This window comes from Aulonocara stuartgranti (assembly GCF_965226115.1).
Source record: "Aulonocara stuartgranti genome assembly, chromosome: 15".
NCBI classification, from domain to species: domain Eukaryota; kingdom Metazoa; phylum Chordata; class Actinopteri; order Cichliformes; family Cichlidae; genus Aulonocara; species Aulonocara stuartgranti.
In genome coordinates, this window is record NC_138951.1 from 4,272,880 (window position 1) to 4,294,708 (window position 21,829).

Genomic DNA, 21,829 nt, shown 5'->3' on the forward strand with positions numbered 1-21,829 from the left:
TCTGTAATTCTGCTCTTGGCCTCCACCAGCCTATAAAATCTTTATCTTTGCAACCAGTAATGTCTTTTCTAAGTAGAGTTTTCTATGTTTATGTACCTACTTATGTTCAAAATAGAAACGGCAACACTTTCCATGGTGTTTATACGGCAAAGCAGCTATTGCCCGTTCATGGCCTCTGTTGAAGATCTCTAATTAGTCACATTCCTAATTGCATAGCATACACATTGAAACTGCATGAATTAAATCAGATGAAAGCCTACGATCACGGCGCTAGACTGTCAAACATAGCTTAGAAAACACACAATGTCCTCACATTATCAGTTGCACAGTAACCATTCCTTCATGTCTTTATGAAAAAAATTTGATAGTTTGAGCGAGATTTCACATAAAAGGCATGCAGCGTGTGTGCTTGAGGTCATAATCTGCGAATCCTTCTCCACAGAGAAGCATGCCTCTGAAGAACAGAGCATTGCTTCTCCTTGCTGAGGGTGCAGCTGATTTGTTGCAGGTGTTCACGGCCACACAACCTCAGACCCCATTATCCCCACTGCCATGTTTCACAGCTAGTTTGAGGTATCATTTTCTCTCCTGTGTCCTCTTACATACGCCCTTCTGTTGCCACTAATCTCAAACTTGGATTTATGAGTATATAAGACTTTCACTGTCAAATGATAGGTTGTGTAGTCCACAACCAAGCATTAAGCTTTGTTTCGCCTCCTGTGAAGTGGTTTGGAGGTCGCTGTTGAACAGTAGTGTTTTGGTGATTCGAGTTCTTTATTTAGCAAGTTCTGTGGCTCTGATTAAGTTGCTTTTTCTGTCTCTCTGTGAGGAAGAGATTGATCTTTTGATTGTTCTGATAGATTTTGCCTGCCTGATTGCGTTTTAGATACTACTCGTGTAGTTCTTGCAAAACATTTGAAAGCTTCTTAGAAACTTTAGAATGGCCACAATGTATCAAAAGTCTCTCATTGCACAGAACAACAGATTTTTTGCCATCATATTGCTGTTTGGTAAGTAAACAATGCAATGATTTTAAGTGTTTATTTGAGGAAAAGGTTTTCTGCCATATTTTTTGGAAACATATTTTTCAGTTTAAACGTATCCTTACTTCCAAAATTTGATATTTTGACTTTTTACTATTTTAATAAGCTATAGTGTTTAACTAATTTCAGTGTGTTTGGATGTATGCTTTGCTAGCTTTTTTGAAAACAGACACAGCTGTGTGAGGAGTAGCTGGAACTGCCTGAATGACACCTGAACACTGTTCTGACAGATCACAACTCACCTCTGTCCTTTTGGAAAAATTGTATGACAAACTTAGTTTTGATTGCTAAACTATACGTGGCAGCTTTTTTTTTACCCCTAAATTGTTATCCTTACATGTTATTTGCTATGAATTATATTTTTAAATGTTTAGATTCACATTATTTTCAAGCTTACATCATAACATGGCAGGTTTTTTGATATACTCTCCTGCTGTAATATGTGCTCTACAAATGTTTTTGCGTTTGCGAAACGTCTTAAGACTTGGAAGCACAAATTTTCAAATAAATGAACATTTCATTGGCAGGTAAGGTTTACATGAGTGTTTGTATTGTCAGGTTGTAAAAAATTGATTTAGCTTTTAAGCCACTGATAAAGTGTAATGAAGTCTAGCTTCTCATGTTCTACCAAATCTGCAGCAGAAGTCAATGGCAAATATTAAGGTACTGCAGAAATCATTAACATATAGTCCTTTTAAACATCAGGTCTGTGGATGTAAATATTACTTAAAATACAAACAAAAAAAATCTTCCTTCACTAATTAGCAATTTAACAAGATAAACTGGATCAGATTAAAACATACCATTTGTGCTGCCTGTCTGCACTCTCATATGGACGCCTTCACCTTTCTGGACTCCTTCCTGGCTGAAGAATTGTAAAATATTACTACTTCTATAGTTAAATAAATATCTAACATAGTAACAAAAATTCCGCAATATTAGCTGGCAATGACAAGTGGTGGAGAAACTTTTCAAACCATTCCTTCAGGAAAGAGAGTGGTACAACTCCAGGAAAACCCCCAGTACACAAACTGGAAAAATGTGCATACATTTTAAAAAGTAAAAAAATATTCTGCAGAAAAATGTCAATTTAATGTTAAACTGATTAATATTAATGTTGCATATGTTTAAGGTCGAGTTCATTTTAAATACATTATATTATATTTTATGTCCTTTTAAAAAAGTACAATGTATTACAATTTATTCATGACAAAAAAGAAAAATTAGCTAAATGAAAAGGCTTGAGTAGTGTGTGACATGGTTAATTGTTAATATCTATGAGGGGATTAAAGAAATCGATGGTGGAGCATTAGTAAAGCAGCTGATTAAACATAGTACATTCAAACATTCTGGTAGATGCTAATCTGAAAGTGCTGGTGAGCCAGCACCTGGGTCAACTTGCCTGTTTTATTAAAGCTGCGGTCCCCTCTCCATCATGGTCACAGCTTTCCTTGCTCGGGTACTGAGTTATTAACAACTTCTTCACACTCCATCTTCTCTACATCACACATGTTGACCAAGGTGGTTAGCGAGAGGAAACTCTTAGGATGCTAAATCACCGAAGCTTTTTTACTTGCTAATGCTAGCTGTGTGATAACTGATCTCAGACCTGTAAAAGCAAAGCAAGTGGTAGCCTGCTTCGCACACTGGTCTCCTACCAGTGGAAGGCTAAGGATTTATCCACAATGCGCATGCTCAAACATCGGGGGGTGGGGGGACTGCCGCCTTCTCGGCTTGGCTAGCTCAAATCATGCACTTGCCTGTAAAACAGACACAGCTACATTTTTTGCCAACTGATGGCTACCGATGTAACAAGATCGCAGTGACGTTAGGATGGATACAAACAGCTGTCTAAGTTGAAAGGAGAGAGATGTCTTTACTTTTGGTGCATTTTCATTTTAAAGTGTCTATTTTTAAATGGGACAACCTTTTCCTGTGAGGTTAAAGGTCATTTGTAGACACCTTTATGATGAATATAATAAGAGAATGCACATGTGTAGCAAGAAGAAAAAAATAAATGCAGCCCAACTTGTTTTCAGTTTAACTATAAAGCATTAGCAAATAGTTTAGTATCATAAATTAGTTAATAGTTATTGGCTAATAGTGATACAAATTAAAGTTCATTACCTCTTTGTAAGATCCCCTATTAGGGAAATTATACACACATGTTATTATAAGGAATAATTAAATACTAAGTTTAAAAACAGAACATTGTGTCTCAGTGAAACATATCTCTATATAAACTCATTTTTATGTCAAGTGTTGCAATACTTGACATAAAAATGTCAAGTGTCATTATTACCACTAGAGGGCAGGCCAGCATTCATTTTCTCCTATGAAGGCAGTTGACTGTATTGAATTCTTTTATCTGCTTGATAACAAGTTTTCAGGTGTACTCTGCTCATAAGCTTTCATGTTTCACATTTAATAAACAAAGAAACCAACAAAGCCCACCACAGATCCTCATTTGTTAAATTAAAATCATCTCGCTATGTTAGCCCAAAGAGATCAGGAGGCTTGTGTTGCTGTGTATGAAACACAGTGCACTAGCAGGTGTTGTTGAGCAATGACACATGGCTTTACAGTGTCAATCTAAACCTAAGAACTTGAATTTGTTCTTGAGAATTTGGGTTATCACATTAGATAATTCAACCGTAAACAGGGTTACCATGAATGAACACGATAGGTGGAAGTGCTCTTGAGCACACACACACACACACACACAGATGAAAGTACTGTCAAAGCACTGCATGAACAAATGAAATCTGAAGTGATTCTCTTCCTCGGAGCGATTCAAACACAGGATGGGGTCAGCAGGTCGGCTACAATTGCAGAACTACAATGTTGTCACACAGAACAGCAGAAAGGACTGTAGGCAGGAGTCTCTCAAGAGAGAGAGACACCAGGAAAATGATTTGACTGAAGAGCATTCTTCTAGAGTCTCATGTGTGCGATCATTTAGATGAAGTGGAGCTGACAGAGCAGTCCTCACTCATTTGCAATCCATTCAAGTTCTGACAGTGATTGCAGTCTCATTAGGAATGGGGAAGTGCTTTTGTTGGGGCATGCTGGCCAGAAGAGCACTGGGTTTTTTTGTTTGTTTGTTTTAAATACAGAAATAGGCTGCAAATATCTACATCACAGTTACTTGGTTGTTGAGAAATAACTATCACTTAGCTGGTAGTCTAAATTCCAATTCCACATTTTTATTCCAGGACTCGACTGGATTTGTCTAAGGGCGAGGAAGTTTATGCTCCTTTTATTCCTTCTTTTTTTAAAGCCAGGAAAAGCAAGTGGGTGGGGTCTTCTGTCCTCAAAGTCACAACTGTGTTCTTGAGATGATTTGGGATACCCCCACTGCATGACAATGATATCCAATAGTAGATAGTAGAGTAATATAATTATTACTTGAAACTTTCTCCACATTTATTGTGAAAATTCACCATTGTAATGATTTCAAAGGGTGGCTAAAGACTTTTGCAAAGTATGTGTCCACTCTGTATTTAATCATTAGTTATTATTGACCCCTGGCACTCCACAGCGTGTCTTCCTCCCCTCACAACCGGCTGCACCAGACGCCCACCCCTCCCTGTGCCAAGATTTCTTCCTGTTAAAAGGGAGTTTTCCCTTTCCTGTCGCCAAAATGCTTGCCCAAAGGGAATCACATGATTGTTGGGGATCTCTCTGTATTATTGTAGTGTCTTTACCTTACAATGTAAAGATGAAATGGTGTGTCTGTGTGTGTTTTTATTAAATGTAGCCATTACAACATTACAAATGTTAAGTGTGTAATGATGCGTGATTCTGCACGTTGTGCTGAAGAGCTTTTATTTTGTATGTACAGGAAAAAAAAACAAAAAGAAAGAAAAAAAAAAAACCCAAAACAAAATCCAGTAGTAGTTCACAATTTATTTTACTGAATAAATTTGGACAAAACACCAGAATCTGTTACGATACAATCAGAACATCTGAGGCAGATATCCCACCATGCACCATCCCCATCCATGAAACAAAAAAAAGGACTAAACATTAGCACCAAATCAGCACCAGCTTAAATAAAGGTAGCTCAGTCTACAAAAACGATGAAAGCAATAGCTGTTTTACTGTTTAAATCCAAAAACAACTCAGAAAAGCAGCAAACTGAGAATTTTTCCTGTTTTTAAACTTTTCTTAAAAAAAAAAAAAGAAAGAAAAGAAAAAGAAAAACGAGCACCCTCCTAACCCCACCCCGACCTCCCACCCTTTGCTAGGCAGGCTATAGCATTCATGGAGCACATGCCAATGTCTAGTTAAGGAAAACACAAATTCAAGTAACATTGAGATACGACAAAACGTGTCCACTGGTACCCATTTTCGAGCATGACCGTTTCACAGAACCTAAGCAGGGAGTAGAAAAACAAAAAAACAAAAAAAAAAAAAATAAAAACAACCTAACATGAGGTTCTGGAGTGAGCATGTCATAGCAATACTATCACTGAATATCTCATATCAATTTTCTTAAAAAGAAGTGAGGGAGACTGGGTGGCATGAGGCTGTCGGGGGTACAGGAATACTGGCACAGAAGATAATGTGTATTCTAAAACTTCAGACAGACCTTTTTTTTGTTTGTTTTTTCTCTGTTGGCGCCTGTCCTGTGTCAAGATATTGCCTATATCATACATGAAAAAGGAATCTCTGGATAAAGAAAAACCCTGCAATGTAGTTTTAAATATATATATATATTTATATATATATAGCTGTTACAATTTAAATAAATGTTATGTTCTTGTTCCTACAACTGAAGAATGGAATTAAATTATATATTTAAAAAAAAAAAGTAAGCTAATTTTAGAGGTGGAATCATCCTTTCACCTAATACATCAAGTGCATGATACCGAGTGGGGAGGCTGACTATGAAAATAGATTAAGATTGAGGTGTACAGAGTGACAATAAAGCAGCAGTAACAATAGACTGGAATAGCTTTTTAAAAAACAAAAATGCTTTACAAAAGTAATGTGGAAAAACAAAAGTGTGGTAAGAGACAGGAGGAGGCGGAAACATAACAAAAGACAAGGCCATTGAGGAGTTTAGTGACTGTCAGAATCTTCAACAATATAAAACAGACAAACGAGACATGGACACACGACATAAAACTTAAAACCATGAGACAAGGGCGAGGTCAGCCATGTCGATTATGATGACAACCACAAGAAAACGCCTGCTCCGTTTAAACAATGCTCCTGGGTCAGAACTATGACCACCTAAAGCTATGACATCAAACTAAAGAAAACCAATAAAAAGAGCTGGGGTGTTACGAGTCTGTCAGTTCCTTTAGGATTGTTCTCCTCGGATTCCTTGTCTGTATGTCCCTTCATGCTTTCCATAGTGTCAAAAAAAAGGGGAAAAAAAGGTGAATGTGTCTACTTCTATGAGCACCACATTTAAAACAAAACAGATCTGGGAAAAAAAAGAACATTTGCTACATTGTTTGCAACTTGCATATCTGGTAGCAACATCCCCGATTGGGACGTGCATCGCCAGATGATGTATAGATGCCATTTGTCATGCCAGACTCAAGGTTTTCCATGAAATGGTGGCAAAGGAAACACAATGGAAACACCTTTTTTTATGAGTGACAAATTCACCTATTTACTTCTACTCTACTGTTTATTTTTTTGGCTCTGCTGCGAGCTTGGCGAGCCAACCGTGGCGGAGTCGTCCGTTTGTGCTTGGTGTTTGCTCAGCTGAAGAACTGCTCCAGCTCCTGTTCCATGTTCACCTCAGGCACCATCTGCTCCTGCTCCCTTTCCCCTCTGCTGTGCACTGCAGTGCCCCCTAGCGCCCCGGATGAGGCAAACCACGGGTGCTCCAGAATCTCCCGAGAGGTGAGGCGCTCCGCCGGCTCCCGACGGAGGATGGAGCGGATCAGGCACTTGGCCTTGGGCGTCAGCGTTTCTGGGATGTTGAAGTGGCCCCTGCGGATTTTGCTGAACAGCGAGCCGGGTTCGACATCGTGGAAAGGGTAGCGCCCCACGAGGATGGTATAAAGCATGACGCCCAGGCTCCAGACGTCAGCTGCCTTCCCCGAGTAGCTGCCGCTGGCATTGAGGATCTCGGGGCTGACGTAGGCGGGGCAGCCATGTTTATCTGACAGGGAATCATCGTGCCCATTCAGGATGTACGTGTCCTCGAGGCTCTCCAGCTTCACAAGGCTTCTGCAGACACACAAACAAAACTCATTGAGCTCCTTATAAATGTGGATGATATAGAAAGAATTTGAGCAATCAGAAGAAAACCATCAAGTGGGTAATTTATTCTGACAGGCAACGTAAAGTACTTTAAATCCATCACTTTTGGATGTCAATGGAAGTAGATCGCATAATTCTTTCAGCTTACGTCTGACATTTCTTTTCAATATATAAAAAGTGGCATTATACAAACAGATTTTCCAGAAGAAACATAATTATGGGTAACTGATCAGAAAAGTAAAATCTCCCCCCCCCCCCTCCCACTCATCAAAGCATCTATTTGCACTTTTTGCTCTAAACCCTGCAACAGTTGCTACAATGCCCCTGGGTATTCATAATAGCGACTAATTGTTGAGAAGCTTTATCACTGAAGAATCTGTGTAAGTTCAAGCACCGAAAACAAAAAGCCCCCATACATGAATAGTCAGCCAGCAGAAGCAGGTAAAGACAATACGATATGATGCACCAAGCAACGAGACTGTGATCGAAGAGAAGGATGTATTTATTGCTACGTTTGACTTTCACATGAGGCCGTTTCCTTTCATTAATACGTGGCAGAACGATTTTAGGTTTTAAAACGAGGAACATTCTATTGTTTCCTTGAGCAAAATACCCATTGTTCCCCTGCAATATAAAGAGCTGTGTGAATTTTAAACACAGCACACCACTGCCTGGATAACAGCTCATTTGGAGGATGTGCAAACCTGCAATTAGAGCTAAGAGGACCTAGGAAGGCAAACTACTAAAACGGAGCCGAATTTAATATTGGCACACATTGTGCATTTCAGCTGAGTCAGAGGCGGCGCTCATGATGAAATATCTTGAGGCGCGGTAGAGAAGAAAGAAACAAACGAGCCTTGTTTAATAGCTACATGATTCTACTCGAGGCCAGCGTTTGACTGATGCCGCCGTTTGGTCAAGGGTTAACGGCAGCATGACAAATTCGGGTCAAGAAGCCAACGAATGCTGCAGAAGCCTGCTCGGGTATCATTTTCTGTCTGCTCATCCACTCCTCTCTGCAGTCATCGCAGCGTTTTGTTCCACACTTGGCCTCAGAGCCAGAGGAGGTCTCTCTAAGGCAGCTTTGTCTCCTCTCTCATCTCTCTGCACTCGTTCACCGTTTCAGCAGGACTGAAAGGTTGTAAGAGGAGTCTTGACGGGCCACATAGTAAATGCGACCCGGTGCTGCCCTTCACATCACTCTTAGAATTCACCCGGCATGAATCATTTAGTGGAAGGGGCCCTCAGCATCCGAGCCCGGTGACATTCAAGGTTACTGGACCTGTACTAAATATGTGAGGCGGCTCAACTTCTCTTTTCCACAGAGAGCGCCAGAGAATGACGTCACATTTTTCAGACTGAAGGCCCTGAGTGCAGCATGTGGCTTCAAGGTGTTAAATAAGAAGTACTTAAGGACATGCTTTAGAGCTGGGATTTGTATACAGTATCTAATGAAAAGAATAAACGTTGAGTCTGAACTGGCATCCACTCAAATTCTTTAAAAGAAAAAAGAAAGAACTTAAAAAGCTGCTCTAACAGATGTCTAGATTTTTTGTAGTTTTCATATGCTGCCAGCAGGGGTCAGTAAACCCGCACTGTGAAAAGTGTTATTCTAAAGTTTCCATCACACATAAGCCCAGAGTAATGGATCATCTGACATGCAAAAGCTTCCCCTGATAACTTATCTGTCCATGTTTCTCAGCTCAACAGCTTTCCTGAGTCTTAGCATGAGTAGCGATTACATTTGTGTAACTCATTTCCTTCCCCCAAGTGTGATTCCATTCACATTTACAGTATATGTGCACAAGAATAACCAGGCGACACACAAAAGGCTCACATTTCCTTCATTCTGCACAACACCTTGTATAGTGTCAACTTACACTATCTGCGGTATTAGCTGTAATATCACACACACACCGATAGCATCTTATACACAAAAAAAAAAAACAACAGAGGGAAACTGCAAAGTGCACAAAAGATGCTAAGGTTTCCATGGGACTCACCTGTCCTCATTCTTGAAGACAAACTTCCTCAGTTTGAGGTCACGGAGAACCAGTCCGTTGTCGTGGCAATGTGCCACAGCCGAGGCTATCTGATAGAAGAGCCTGGCAGCTTCGTCCTCTCGCAACTTCTTGCAGGTACGGACAAAAGAGTGCATGTCGCCATAGCTTCTCTCGAAGAACACATAGGCCCGCGTCTCCCCAAGCAAAATCTCCAGGATTTGGTTAATGTGCTGGTGCTGGCCAAGGGCGAAGTAGGCCGCCAGTGACTCCTGGTATCGGCCCACATCGAAAACCTGCAATCAGAAGAAGGAAGAATTTATGCTTACTGTTAGCAATGTGGAGAATTAGATCGTATGTATATATTTTTTTCAGCTATATCATTAGATTCTTTTGGTGGTTGGAGATCTATAAACCAAACCTTTCCCACCATAGATTTACACAATTAAATCCAACTGAAGGAGGTGTAAATTGCCCTCTAATTGAACTAAATGTAACCAACACATGAGTAATCCAACACATTCCCGGGACACCAAACTTGGTCTTTTGGCAGAGCGAGTAAGGTTAAATAGAGGCAAACTGAAAGCATTGTATTAGTACATGGCATTGTGCTGCAGCCTGGGGGTTGCAGTGTCTCTTTTGTTTCCATAGTAACCCCCAATTGACTTTCAGTACATGCAGTTCAGGTGAGAGGGCTTCTCTTGCAGTCGATACAAATACACCCCACAGGTCTGGGGATCTTAAGTTGCAGCCTAAGACTCCAGCTAGACAAGAAAAATCAATCCTGAAAAAAAGGGGGGGAGGGAATTGATCACCGCTGTATCGAAACCAGCACAAAGCAGATGGGGGTCAAACAGCAGTTAGTACACAGGCTTGTGCCAAAGGCCATTAATTTGTTATTGCCCTGACAAAACATTATCTCAAGTCAAAAGGCACAGGTTATTTGATATGTTGTGGCGTACGAGTCCAAGGGTGCATGCAAGTATTGCCTCAATTCATCCACTTAAGCCTCAGGGACAACCCACCTGCCCTCATAATCAGTAATTTACAGAAGTCAGAAGCTATAAATGTGGTGAGGAGAGGCCATGAGTTTCATCCAAGCCTAACAGGGCAGCGTTTTTTATATATTTTTTTGAATGTGTGCATTTTACTCAGATCAACTTCCCTTTAAAAACTGAGCACCTGGTGGAAAAAAGAAAACAAAAAGAAAAAAGATGCACTATGGATATGTTGGCACTACAGATCCAAGAGTGAGCACTGTGCCATGAAAGAAAGAAGCCATGGCTGTGCCAGAATAGCACAGAGGAGTGTGTGCGTGGTTACTCACTCCTTTGTCAACGTTACATCATGCAATCCAAGCCACACAGCTCACTCCATTCACTTTTTCCATTAGGCTGCTGCTGCCAGCTCTCTATTTACAGTTCAAGCAATTATTAAAAAGTGGAGATGGTGGACAGGAAACCCATAAAAGCCAGCTCAGGATTTTTCTGCATAGCACATTCATCACATCTGAGGACATTAGGCATCGAAATAAAGTCGTTTTAATTCATCTAGACGTGCAAGCAACGCACCCCTAAAAATATTTCGTGCAGTAAAAAAAATATATATATGTGAATATATTTTTTCTCCCCAGATTGACGTCATAAGGGGGGAGTAAAGTCATGCTGCGAAATAGGGAAGGTTTGTTACCATATTGCCTACTAACCTTACATACGAGCTCGTCCCCGCTGTGCAGGTGGGCGGCTCTGAAAACGTGGTCTCCCTCCAGCGGCTCCAACAAAAGGTAGTCCCCGATGCGGGAGATACAGTGCGAGGAGTCCGGGGTCTCCGGCGGGCTGGGAGACCCGAGGTTAGGGCTGAAACTCTGATGAGACTCTGTAGTCCTTAAACAAGACAATTCTTCGAAATCGTGCGCTTTGTGCCGCGATCTCCCATAGCGTGAAATGTTAATTGGATTTGACCTCTGTATGTTCATGAGGAATAAGTGCGATATCTCCACAAAATCGGGGGCCTTCCTCCTCCTTGTTCTTCTTATCCTCTTCTGTCGGGATAACACTTCGTTGTGCAGAAAGACAATCTGTCCAAGTACTTCTGTTACGCTTGCATGAAGTAAAAAAATAAATAATAAATTTTTTCTAAAAAAAAAAAATACAAAAAAATAAGAGATTTAAATGCACCTTGCCTTTGCAAAATCTAACCGACTCTGTGCAGCCAAAACTGGCTCGCTGGATTTCATGCAACTAAAATTGGTCTCTGATTTTTTACTGCTCACTTGCACCCCTTTGTTTTCCATTCATTGGATGAGACTGGGGTAAAGGAAAAATTAAGAATTACTGACTTAAGCTGGATGAAACCCCTTAGCACAGACGTGCTGCAGCTTCACTGACGTTAAGTGCGAACAAAACTGCAACAAAGGTTGCCAAAAGTTAGCTTTTAAAATGAATGAAGAGTAAACCCGCAGCTCGTCTTGCTAGCTTATCTTGCCGGTTAACGGTATGGCACGTTTCATAAAACGGAAACAATTTATAAGACACAGCTGTCAGGCAAGGGGGGAAATGCAAAAATAGAAACAAATAAAGCAACTTTCCAGCCCAATTATAGCTGCTGACTTTTTAGACTATTAGTAGCTAGCAGGTGCAGAGCTAACTAGTTAGCTCCCTTGGCTAACTAGTACCAGGTCAGTGCACGGCCTTGTTCCCCGGGATCATATCCATGCACGCTGATTGTCATCTATCACATAAGGAGAAACCCCCATCCGGAAAAAAGACTGCTGTGGCTCTTTGTGTGCGGGAGTCGACGTCCTCTCTCTTTCTGCTGGTCCGGTCCTGCGGAATAAAAGTGCCGTCTTTCTTGAGTGTCTGCTGATATAAATCTGATGGAAGGAAGGAAGGGACGGCCGGCCGACTTTCCCAGGCCAATCCCTCGATTCAGCAGGACATCCTCTCCCGTGGTGCCGCTGTGCTTCTTACGTGGCTGGGAATCTAGTCCATTCAAGTGCGGAGGGAGGCCAGCCGAGCTGTACACACTGCGCCTGTACAGACAGAGAGAGCAAGCCTGCCTGCCTGACGGAGGAGGGGACGAGGACGGGAGGGTGGGGTGGGGGGGGCTTCTGTACACACGCACACCTGCGCACATGCACACACATACAAAGAGGCATGCCGACCCGCCCCCTGACGTCATTTAAACAGCGAGAGCTCATTGGCTTCCGAGCTGCCTTATAATATGCGGTGAAGTCATGTGAGAGCCATGTAGTGCGGCTACACCCCCAGGAATCTAAATGCGTCGCATGCTGGTAAATTGGATGGGGAGGGGGGGCCGGAGTGAGAGTATAGCTACTGTACGTGCTGTGTTACAAATGTGTTTCCTCCTGAAATGTCATTCAAGGGAAAGCGAGGGAGATCCCGCTCTCACAATAGCACACACGCCGTTCAGCGCAGTTACCGCATAAAATCGTGTTATTTGTAACACCTTTTTTGTGGCGGCATCTACACCTGTAAATGAAAACACACTGCGTTACTAAGCCCTTAGGATACAGTTGAGTCTATATTTAAAATTACATGAAAGTGTAACTAAAGGAGGGCCTAAGCCTGGGGTGTCAAACATAAGGCCCAGGGGCCAGAATCAGCCAAGCAAAGCCACCAATCCGGCCCACTGGATGGCTTTGTAAAATGTCAAGGAGAACAGAAACTTTTTTTTTTTTACCCATAAAGATGCCCCCCATGGGTATTCATGTTACACCAAAACAATTAAGTTATGTATTTCTGTAATTTTACACATTTCCCTATTCAAATTCAAGCCCAAAAAAGTCATGCTAACAGATTTATTTCTTTTGAAAGGGGACTTCATTTTTCAGTATAAGATATTTCACCCCACTCCACAAAAGATAAAAGTTACAGCAAACTCAAAAAAAAACCAAGTAGTGTAACATGGTACTCATTACAAATGTATAATACGTATAATACTCCAGATGTTTATTTATTTATTTGTGTGCCAAGCGTGCTTCATTAAAAAGCTAGAACATCTTAGACATGTCTTGCAGCAGATTGTTCTGTTACACAGTTGTGCATGGAAGAGCTTCATTATTCATTGTTCTTCCCTATACACTGTAACCAGGAGGTGTGACGGCAGGCTTGTGCAATTCCATCTAGGACTCCAGGGCGGTGTGAGGAATGCTTGCAGCTGGACACAAGACACTGGCAGAAGTGTTTGATTTAATGTTTGTTCTCCCGTGTGCGATGTGCGTGCGCGTACACAGACGTGCTCTGTTCAAAAATCCTTGTTTCTCACCGTGTGCTTGAATAAGCCCCCACAGCATGGACATGCATTTTTTTCGCCCCTCATCGTTTCTGGTCTTCGAATGCGGCAGCACCCACGAGCTCGTCAAATGTATGTGCATGTATGAATGCATGTGGGTTATGTGAGATAATCTCTGTGAGCCACCCACTTTGCTCCTTGTCAAAATGCTGGAACATTCTTCCGTGCACAATAGCTGCACTTTGGTTTCACCCACTCAGTCAAGAACTGAACTTGTGAACTGTAAAAGTGTTACAGGTTACTATGAGCTAAATAAACACAGGGATACACACATGGGTTTTGCTGGAGTACATTTCTGTTTGATGCCTCTGCAGGCTCCGCATCTGCCCATCACTCTAACCCCAAAATGGGGATTCTGCTAAGCTGAAATCGCAGCTGTGCATGAATCAGAATAATAATCTCCAAAGATTCCTTTTGCCCTCATTCCTTGATACACTGTGTGACTCATTCGCAGTGGAGGGCAGCGCTCGAGAAAATCCACGCAGGCTCATCAGCTCTGCAGACGTGCCTACATGCCGAGGAGTAACACCAGGCTGCCCCAGCAGTGCCTTCCAGTGAGAGACTGTAAACCACTGAAACATGATGTGTCCTGGAAGACTACAGAGGTCAGTGCAGACGGCTGAGCATCCTTGAATCCCTGCAGCAGTTGCTCACCCGCCTCTTAATAGGCTGATCTGAATGTAGAAATGGAATCTAAGGTCAATTTTCTAAGTATTCTCGAGGTTACAGGGAGTCAGTTGGGGCTCAGATCCACCAGGGGAATGCCATTTTCATGTTTTATCACACTGGTCGCAATCAAATGAGGAACCGTTAAAGGTATTTTTCTCGGATTTTCCAAATTCAGAGAGAAGCCAATTTCCTGCCGCCACATAGCAACCCCAGCTAACTCATGTTGACACCAGCGAGAGTCGATGCTGTCACATCCACACCCCGTGGGTAACTTCCACTGAGAATTTCAATCATAGCAGGAGAGATGGATGCAGAGGCGCAGGAGAAATGAGATCATTCAGTGAGAGGAGACAGCGTGAGGGAGAGCGAGGCAGAAGGACGGAGGCTGGTGAAGCAGGCGGCTCGGAGAACGTGATGAGAGGTGGAGAAAGGGAAAGACAAAAGAGAGCAAAGATGGGTGGAAGTGTTAGAAACTGTGGTGCCAAAAAAACCCACGACTCAATAAGCAGACGTTCAGCTGGAGAGGAGAAGAAAGGAGAACGTGGTATTCTGTTGTTACAGTAAAAGTAAAAAAAAAACAGTAATAAATACTTTTACTTTTTAAACCAGAATTTCTGGTAATGCACACACGTGCACACACGCTGTTGTTGACATTTTAAACCTTTATTTACTAGTACAGTACGGAGTAGACAGGAAGTCAGAGAGAGCCACACAGGAAGTGGTATGGATTGGACTCAGACCAGATCCCCAGCAGTGACCTTTGGCATATCTTGGTGAGCTATACCGGTACACAAAAGTAGAAAAATTTACTTGTGCTGGAGTATTTCCACACTGTGATAATGTTGCTTTTACTCAAAGAGAAGATCCACTAATGGTTAAGTATTTTAATGATCATCAGAAAACTACTTTTTTATTTCTTTACATTTTTGGCCTTTTTTGTTAGAAAGGATAGGCTACAGCAGGGAATAACGAGGAGAACATGACCCAGGGCAGACTCAAACCTAGGAGGCTGCAGCAAGGATGCGGACAAGGGTTAGAGTAGAACCCAGAAGATGGACAAGGTGCAGGGAGAGACTTTACAGCACAGGCAGAACAAGATCATGATCTGTAAGTTCGTTTGTGGTCCATTTGTCTGGTGTATTAATTAATCATTTATTAAAATGTGTGGGAGGGGGGGATCTTTCTGTGGGCTCGGCTTGCGTTTCCAAAAAATTCACAGCATCCTATTGATTAATAAATAAAAGTGTGCGGCGACAAGTGGGACGAAAGGGCATCGAATCAAACCAAGAAAGGCAAAGATGCCTCACCAGACAAGTGCGACAAATGCTTTGAGTCACTAAGAAAGAACCGAAACCAAGCTAATATCAGACATATTCTCAGTTTTGCTTTGGTCCGACTCTCTGTGCTGGGATCGGGCAACACCTCATTTTCAAGCGGCTGAAAATGGAGAGCTGAGGACTTTGTAGTGGGAACAGAGAGGAGGAGGAAGTGGGGTAGAAAATCATTTCAGCTGTGATATGACTTTGCTCGCAGGCTTTCCTTTCTTTCCTAATAATCTTCTTGACGCAGCAGCTTGTCGCACAACAACTGCGATTTGAGAAAAATCCCAATCACAACCACAAACCATTTGATATTGCTTTGTAATTAGATCTAGAAAACCTCATGTTATACAGATGGAGGCAATATTATAGTAAAAATCATGATCCTTTTTGTTTTATAGCACAACCTTAAAAAATATTATACACTGGACCAACACAGTTATGGTATCTGAATCATAATTTTTCTCTTTTTGCTTACTTAAGACAGTAAATATAATAATGCTTATTAATGAGCATGCTGCTTGAAGAAATGCCCCATCAGCAGGAGAGTAAAACAAAGGGGAGAATAAATATTGGTGATTCAAATGACAGTAATGAAGCTTGCAGGATATTGCTCCCTCTATATTTTATGAACTAAAATGAAAATGTCCTGTACCGATGAATTCAGGATGCTGCCCGAGGACTGTGTCTTGCCGAGGCGTTTTTCCGATTACAACTCTGAGGCAGCAGGAAGTGTGAGCACTTTTGAGTGGCAGGTCACGCAGGCAAGACCTCGAGAGGAAGGATCTTGGCTCGAGGGGAGACAGGATTGGCGTCACAGGCTCTCCTTCATGGAGTCAGACAGCTGAGTGAGGACTTGTGGCAGCTCTGTCACTGGACAGGGTGACTCACTCGCTTATAAGTGGAGCGGTTAATAATAGTCATACATTAGTGCTCCTGGAGTGAAATAACACGGCTTTAACAGCTTAAGCCAGGGGTGCCCAATCCCGGTCCTCGAGAGCTACCGTCCTGCAGCTTTTAGATGCATCCCTACTCCAACACAGCTGAATCAAATGGTTTGATTACCTCTTCAGCATGCCATCGTGTTTGGCAAAGGCCTGATAACAAGCCATTCATTTGATTCAGCTGTGTTGGAGTAGGGATGCATCTAAAAGCTGCAGGACGGTAGCTCTCGAGGACCGGGATTGGGCACCCCTGGCTTAAGCCCTCTAAAACGGCTCACTGTAGAGAAAGACACGAGGACGCTCTTGTAACATCAAGCGCGTCTGTTTTAAAATAACATTACATTACAGGTGCCATGTCAAAACTGCCCGGAAAAGGAGAAGACAATCCCAGCAAGAAAGAATTGTGATTCCTCCCTGCTCTGTCAGATATTGTCGTCCCTTTGCAGAAAATATATGTTTTTGGAACTGCTTAACGTATAAGACGTAGATTTATTCAAATTCTCAAACAAGACACTCTTTTAGAGATGCAAGGCGAGGGTGAAGAGGTCGGCATTATATCACATTTGCCGGTGATGAGTCAATCTCAACTTTGCAATACTTGCAAGAGGATCAGACTACAGGAGCCGAACACAGTCAGCAAAGTGCATTCAGTCATGTTGCCTTATTAAAGACTTCTGGCAGAACATATGCTGTTGATTTACCCTGTAAACATCTTGTATAATATTCTAAGATTTGCATTTATAAAATGCACGTGGAAGGTAAAGACTCATTAAGTTAGCAAGGACATGTGATCTTTGTTTTGCTGGGGCTGTAGCTGTAGCTGAAGGCAAGTCATACTTATAAAAGTATAAATAGTCTGCTGAGTGCTTATCACTGCTGCCTCAGAGCAAACAGGTTGGTTTCCAAGCTGAGTTTGACACACAAATCCCCAAAAAAACAATCACTTATGTAAACTGCAGTGTTTACAAAGATGTAGACAAAAATGTAACAGTCTAAAACACATATGACTGAGGTAATCTTGGCAGAAGTACCAAAGGGGCAAAGTGGATGATTACATTGCTGTCTCAGACCATTAGGGGGGCCTGAAGGCTCCAGAATAACTACGTAGCTGTTTTGTTGTTGTTGTTATTCTAAATTTATGGAAGAGGATTAAAATCAATTCTGAGGAAAAAAAAAATTCTGACTTTTATTCCTCAAAATTCTAAAAAAACCCAAAAATAACAGACACCCCCTGTTTTTTTGTCTATGGCCCTAATCCTCTTTTTTATGAACTGGATTACATTGTAATGAATTCTTTTTATCATTCCTGTGATTTTACCCATGTAGGGATTAACAGAACGACATGCACAAATACCAAAGAAGTACATGAAAGCAGTGTTTGTGTGTTTTAAAGTATCAAACAACCCAAAGCAAAAAAACAAAACAAAAAAAACACCAAATGTTGCCGTCATGGATGCATGTGATATTTATTAAAGGGCTTCCTCTAATTATTCTAGGCCTGCTCCCAATAGAACATGTAGTATAGCATTTGACATGGATACAATGGAAGTGACTGTATATAATCTGCTTTGTGACTCACTTGGATAAGTGGTCAGTGTTCAGACAGCAACTGAATCCGCCAGTGCTATTTTCCTCATGGCTTCAGAATGAACGGTAGTTTATCTTAAAGTGCTTCATGAAATAAATTTGATATCTGCGAGTATGCAGGCAGCCATTGTGATCCAGTGTGACTGCACTTTGGTCACACTGGAGTGGAAGGTCATCTGAAACGGCTCTTTTTCAGCGACCCACAGCCTGTGTGATCAGCTACAAAGTGACGAGCACACGTTGTCCTTGTCTGGCCTCTGCACAACTCTCTCACACACGCGTGCATGCACGCACGTACGCACGCACCTAAATATCACTGCAATTCACTCTACATTCAAGCTGCTACCATGGCAACCTGTCTCCCTCCTCCAGGGAATATGATACAGGACTGCAAACATAAATAACAATACACACATACACGCACAGCTACACACGGTGAAACACACATGAGGGACTCCATGGTCTAATCTCCTGGGAAAGAACAGTCTGCTCAGTTTATGAGGGATTTTATGCCAAAAGGTACATTTCATGCCTGCTTAGAAAGGAAAATTAAGGCAAGGAGTCATGATTCACTTTCCCTTACTTGTACCATGCATCATGATGTAGTCACCCAACTCCATCGTAGCGTGATTATGGTTGGCTTACTGTCACTTCCATCATCTTAAGTGAATTACTGCTTCATTATACTGTATTCATTTTATATGCAATAGCTTTTCTCCTGTGTTTTTTTTCCCCCTTTCTCCCTGAAACAGCCTCCGAAACTGCTTTTAGACCACTCAAACACTAAAAAATGAAATCAATACAAATGCAATCCATTTGAACGGAGCTGAGGCTCTTGCTCTTTTCAATTTTGGACGAATAATAGCTGCTGTGCAATTATTTTCAAGCCATTATTCTGCAGAGCAATCAGACAGGTGGAGTCCCCGTGCAGTGTGTGCAAAACAGGTGAGACATAGCGGTAAAGGAGACGCTGATGAAGGACATCACTTCATCAGTTCAGTCAACTTCCTGCCTGTACTGCTTCTATGTCTCATGTGACAAGCCTCATCTTGTGTTTGTACATTACAGTACACACACACACACACATACAAGGGTGCTTTGAAATCCCACTTCTGTGCGATTGCTCATTATATTGCTCTTGTCAAATAATCCCTTGTTGAAGACAGCAGGGATAACTGCTGCATGACAATCAATTCAAACAAAGATGCCCGCTCCTTGTTTACTCGAGACGTTGTCTTTAAAAAACTAAAAGCAAAGGGGGAAAAAAGAAAAATCAAAATAGACAGAAACCTCGTATTGTACTGTGAAATCTCAAAGAGGAAGTTGCTGCTGTAAAATGAGAATCTAGGCCACACTAGGCTGAGGGCAGCAGATATCAGATAAGTGCATGCATCATTTAGCTCAAAAAAATCACACACGGTTAAATGATGAGAATCGCAAAGGGAATGCCTGCTTTCTGTAACGATTTCAAAACAAATTCTTGTGTGGGTTGTGCCGCTTTTGAATGCGGAGTGCATTCACATATTGGGGAAAATGCGGCTATTAAGATAATCGGCTGTCGTCTCAAAAGGCCTTCCCCTCCAGGCAAAATAGCCTCGAGACTGACAGTGACAAACAGGAAGGGCAGACAGAGGGAGAATAAAAAGGAGAGGAGTGAGGGGCCTTTGATTACTGTTGTAGCAAGCAAATTAGCAGCATTAGTTTTGACAGTAATGATTTCGTTTTTCATTTTTTTCTCTGCTGTATCTGGCTAACTGAGGCTGGCATGCCTGCGGGAATCAGCACTGGGCATGGTTCAATGCATTTAGCATAGAGCTCAAATACAGTTACTTCAGACTATGACCGCAACATTTGGGAAAGCCAGTACAGAGCAACGCTTATTCTCCCCCACCCCCCTTTCTTCCTACTCTCTATATTTTTATCATGATAGCTTACAAAGAAATGAAAAGTGATCACGGCTGAGCGTGTTAAAGGCAGTGGAAATCCCTCTGATGAAGGCTCAGATAACCATTAGCACAACCTTTCATAATGTCAGCCAGATAGTGACTGAAACTCATTTTCAGTCTGGTTTTAGATAATGTCGTACAACACACAAAAAAGCCAGGGTTCCACGGGCGGAGCATTATGTGTATCCGTCTTTTGAGATACCGTCTTTGTGATTTTGTGTCTTTGATGGTTTTTTCCTTCTCAGAGCAGGGCAGCCCCTTCAGTAGCACACCTCTGCAAGTGGAGGAGATGAGGAGATAAGGCTGCGGATGAGAACAGCTCATCAGCTAGTTTCTCAGTGTCGAACCTTAGGTGTCTCTTTCTGCTGACTGGGGCGAGCTATGCTTCAATGCCAACCTCACAGGTGTGTGTGTGTGTGTGTGTGTGTGTGTGTGTGTGTGTGTGTGTGTGTGTGTAGGCAAATACCAGATTCCTTTTAGTTTCTGAAGGTCATCACCTGATGCCCTCGTCAAGGGCCATTGCTTCATTTCTTTTAACAATAAACCCAGTGTTTATTCTACAAACACCTTCAGGAAGGATGGATGCAAAGGCCTTCCTGCTTAGTTTCTTTTGTATCTGCAGATGTACACAGATGCATTTCCACTTTCATTTGGTTACATTTGCCTTCGCATCTAATTCTTCCTTCTGTCTTTTCCTTTCTCACGCGCGCACATACACAGACACAGATGCAAATAACACAAGCATGATGTAATTATTGCAGCCTTCTATCCATTTCCTGCTGAGAAATGACCCGCAAATGAGGATTTTTGTAACTTAATTAAAAGCAAACGACTTCAAAATGTAGGATGCATTTTTTCTTATTTTTGTCGAAAAATAATAACAAGGAAAAAACGCTGGAAATTGAGTGTTGAGCCAACTTATGTTAGGTGGAGATAATCATACGACGTTCCTGTGTGAATACTCCAGTGTGCTGTGCAAAAGACTGAACAGATGTTGTAGTGACACCCTAACCTCCCCACCAACATTACCATTTGCTTTACCGTTAGCATCTCCTCTGAATTAATTTGTCTGCGACAAGTCTTGCTTGTAGTTTAAAACCTTTTTGTTTCAGTATAATTTCAAAAGTGTCTGAGAACAATATGGAATACAGCGACAGAGACTGTGAAGGATCATAATGATAGCAGAGATTTCAACAAGTACACTTCTGCTGCACTGATGACAGTTAAAATAATCATTTAGTTTGGAAACGTGATTCAAGCGATGGCAGGTTTAAAAAAGAAATAACTACAAAGGCTTACAGAAGTGATAAAGCACAGTAAATACTGAAAGTCATTATGTGAAATGTGTCCTTATCTGTGTGCAGTGCTGTATCAGATATGGTACAGCTACAGCACAGCCTGTCAGAGATGTTGGTCTTTAAATTACTTCGGGGATGCAGTTTGGATGTGGTGTATTATTGCTCTAAAACGTGCCATGAGCACCACTGGGCCACTGCATTACATGAAACCTAACAGATGGCTTTCAGCAACCTGTGCAATATGCCGAGGTGACCTCTCCGACTTCAGATGTAATAACTGCCAAAGAAATGACAGACCGAACCAAAAAGCAATCTCCTCAAATTGTGATAACATCACACTTTGGAGGCCCAGAAAACAAAGGCACTGGAAAATATCAAATATTATAGGACAGCAGATTGCATACGTCGGTGAAATAAGTCTTTCAAAAAAGTCTTACCAAGATACCAAAACTGTATCCACTGCCATTTACTCGTGAATATT

At 41.8% G+C, this 21,829-nt stretch overlaps 2 protein-coding genes across 9 annotated transcripts in view; both read right to left on the reverse strand.

Moving 5' to 3' along the window:
* klhl29 (kelch like family member 29) overlaps positions 1-2,783 on the reverse strand; it is a 271,614-nt gene extending 268,831 nt beyond the window's left edge. For 4 of the 8 annotated variants that reach the window (XM_082506537.1, XM_082506539.1, XM_082506528.1 and 1 more), the window contains exons 1-2: positions 2,446-2,783; positions 1,847-1,908 (exon numbers count right to left, since the gene is read on the reverse strand). The gene's annotated coding sequence lies outside the window, so the exon portion shown is untranslated. The remainder of the gene's footprint in view (positions 1-1,846; positions 1,909-2,445) is intronic. The other 4 variants (XM_082506540.1, XM_082506529.1, XM_082506534.1 and 1 more) reach the window with 2 other exon arrangements.
* A 2,154-nt stretch (positions 2,784-4,937) lies between these two features.
* trib2 (tribbles pseudokinase 2) lies at positions 4,938-12,369 on the reverse strand. The gene is made up of 3 exons (XM_082505876.1): positions 10,977-12,369; positions 9,275-9,567; positions 4,938-7,238 (listed from the first exon to the last, which is right to left on the reverse strand). The coding sequence occupies exons 1-3, from the start codon at positions 11,244-11,246 to the stop codon at positions 6,764-6,766; spliced, it is 1,038 nt and encodes a 345-aa protein (XP_082362002.1). The 5' UTR covers positions 11,247-12,369; the 3' UTR covers positions 4,938-6,763.
* Positions 12,370-21,829: the final 9,460 nt, after the last annotated feature.

What these genes read in the sequence shown, in the direction of transcription:
- trib2 (XM_082505876.1), bottom strand. Translation starts at nt 11,246, where the DNA reads ATGAACATACAGAGGTCAAATCCAATTAACATTTCACGCTATGGGAGA. An exon ending in GGGACGAGCTCGTATGTAAG is followed by an intron (nt 9,568 to 10,976) that starts GTTAGTAGGCAA and finishes TTCTGATTGCAG; the next exon opens with GTTTTCGATGTGGGCCGATA. An exon ending in GTCTTCAAGAATGAGGACAG is followed by an intron (nt 7,239 to 9,274) that starts GTGAGTCCCATG and finishes GTGTGTCTGCAG; the next exon opens with AAGCCTTGTGAAGCTGGAGA.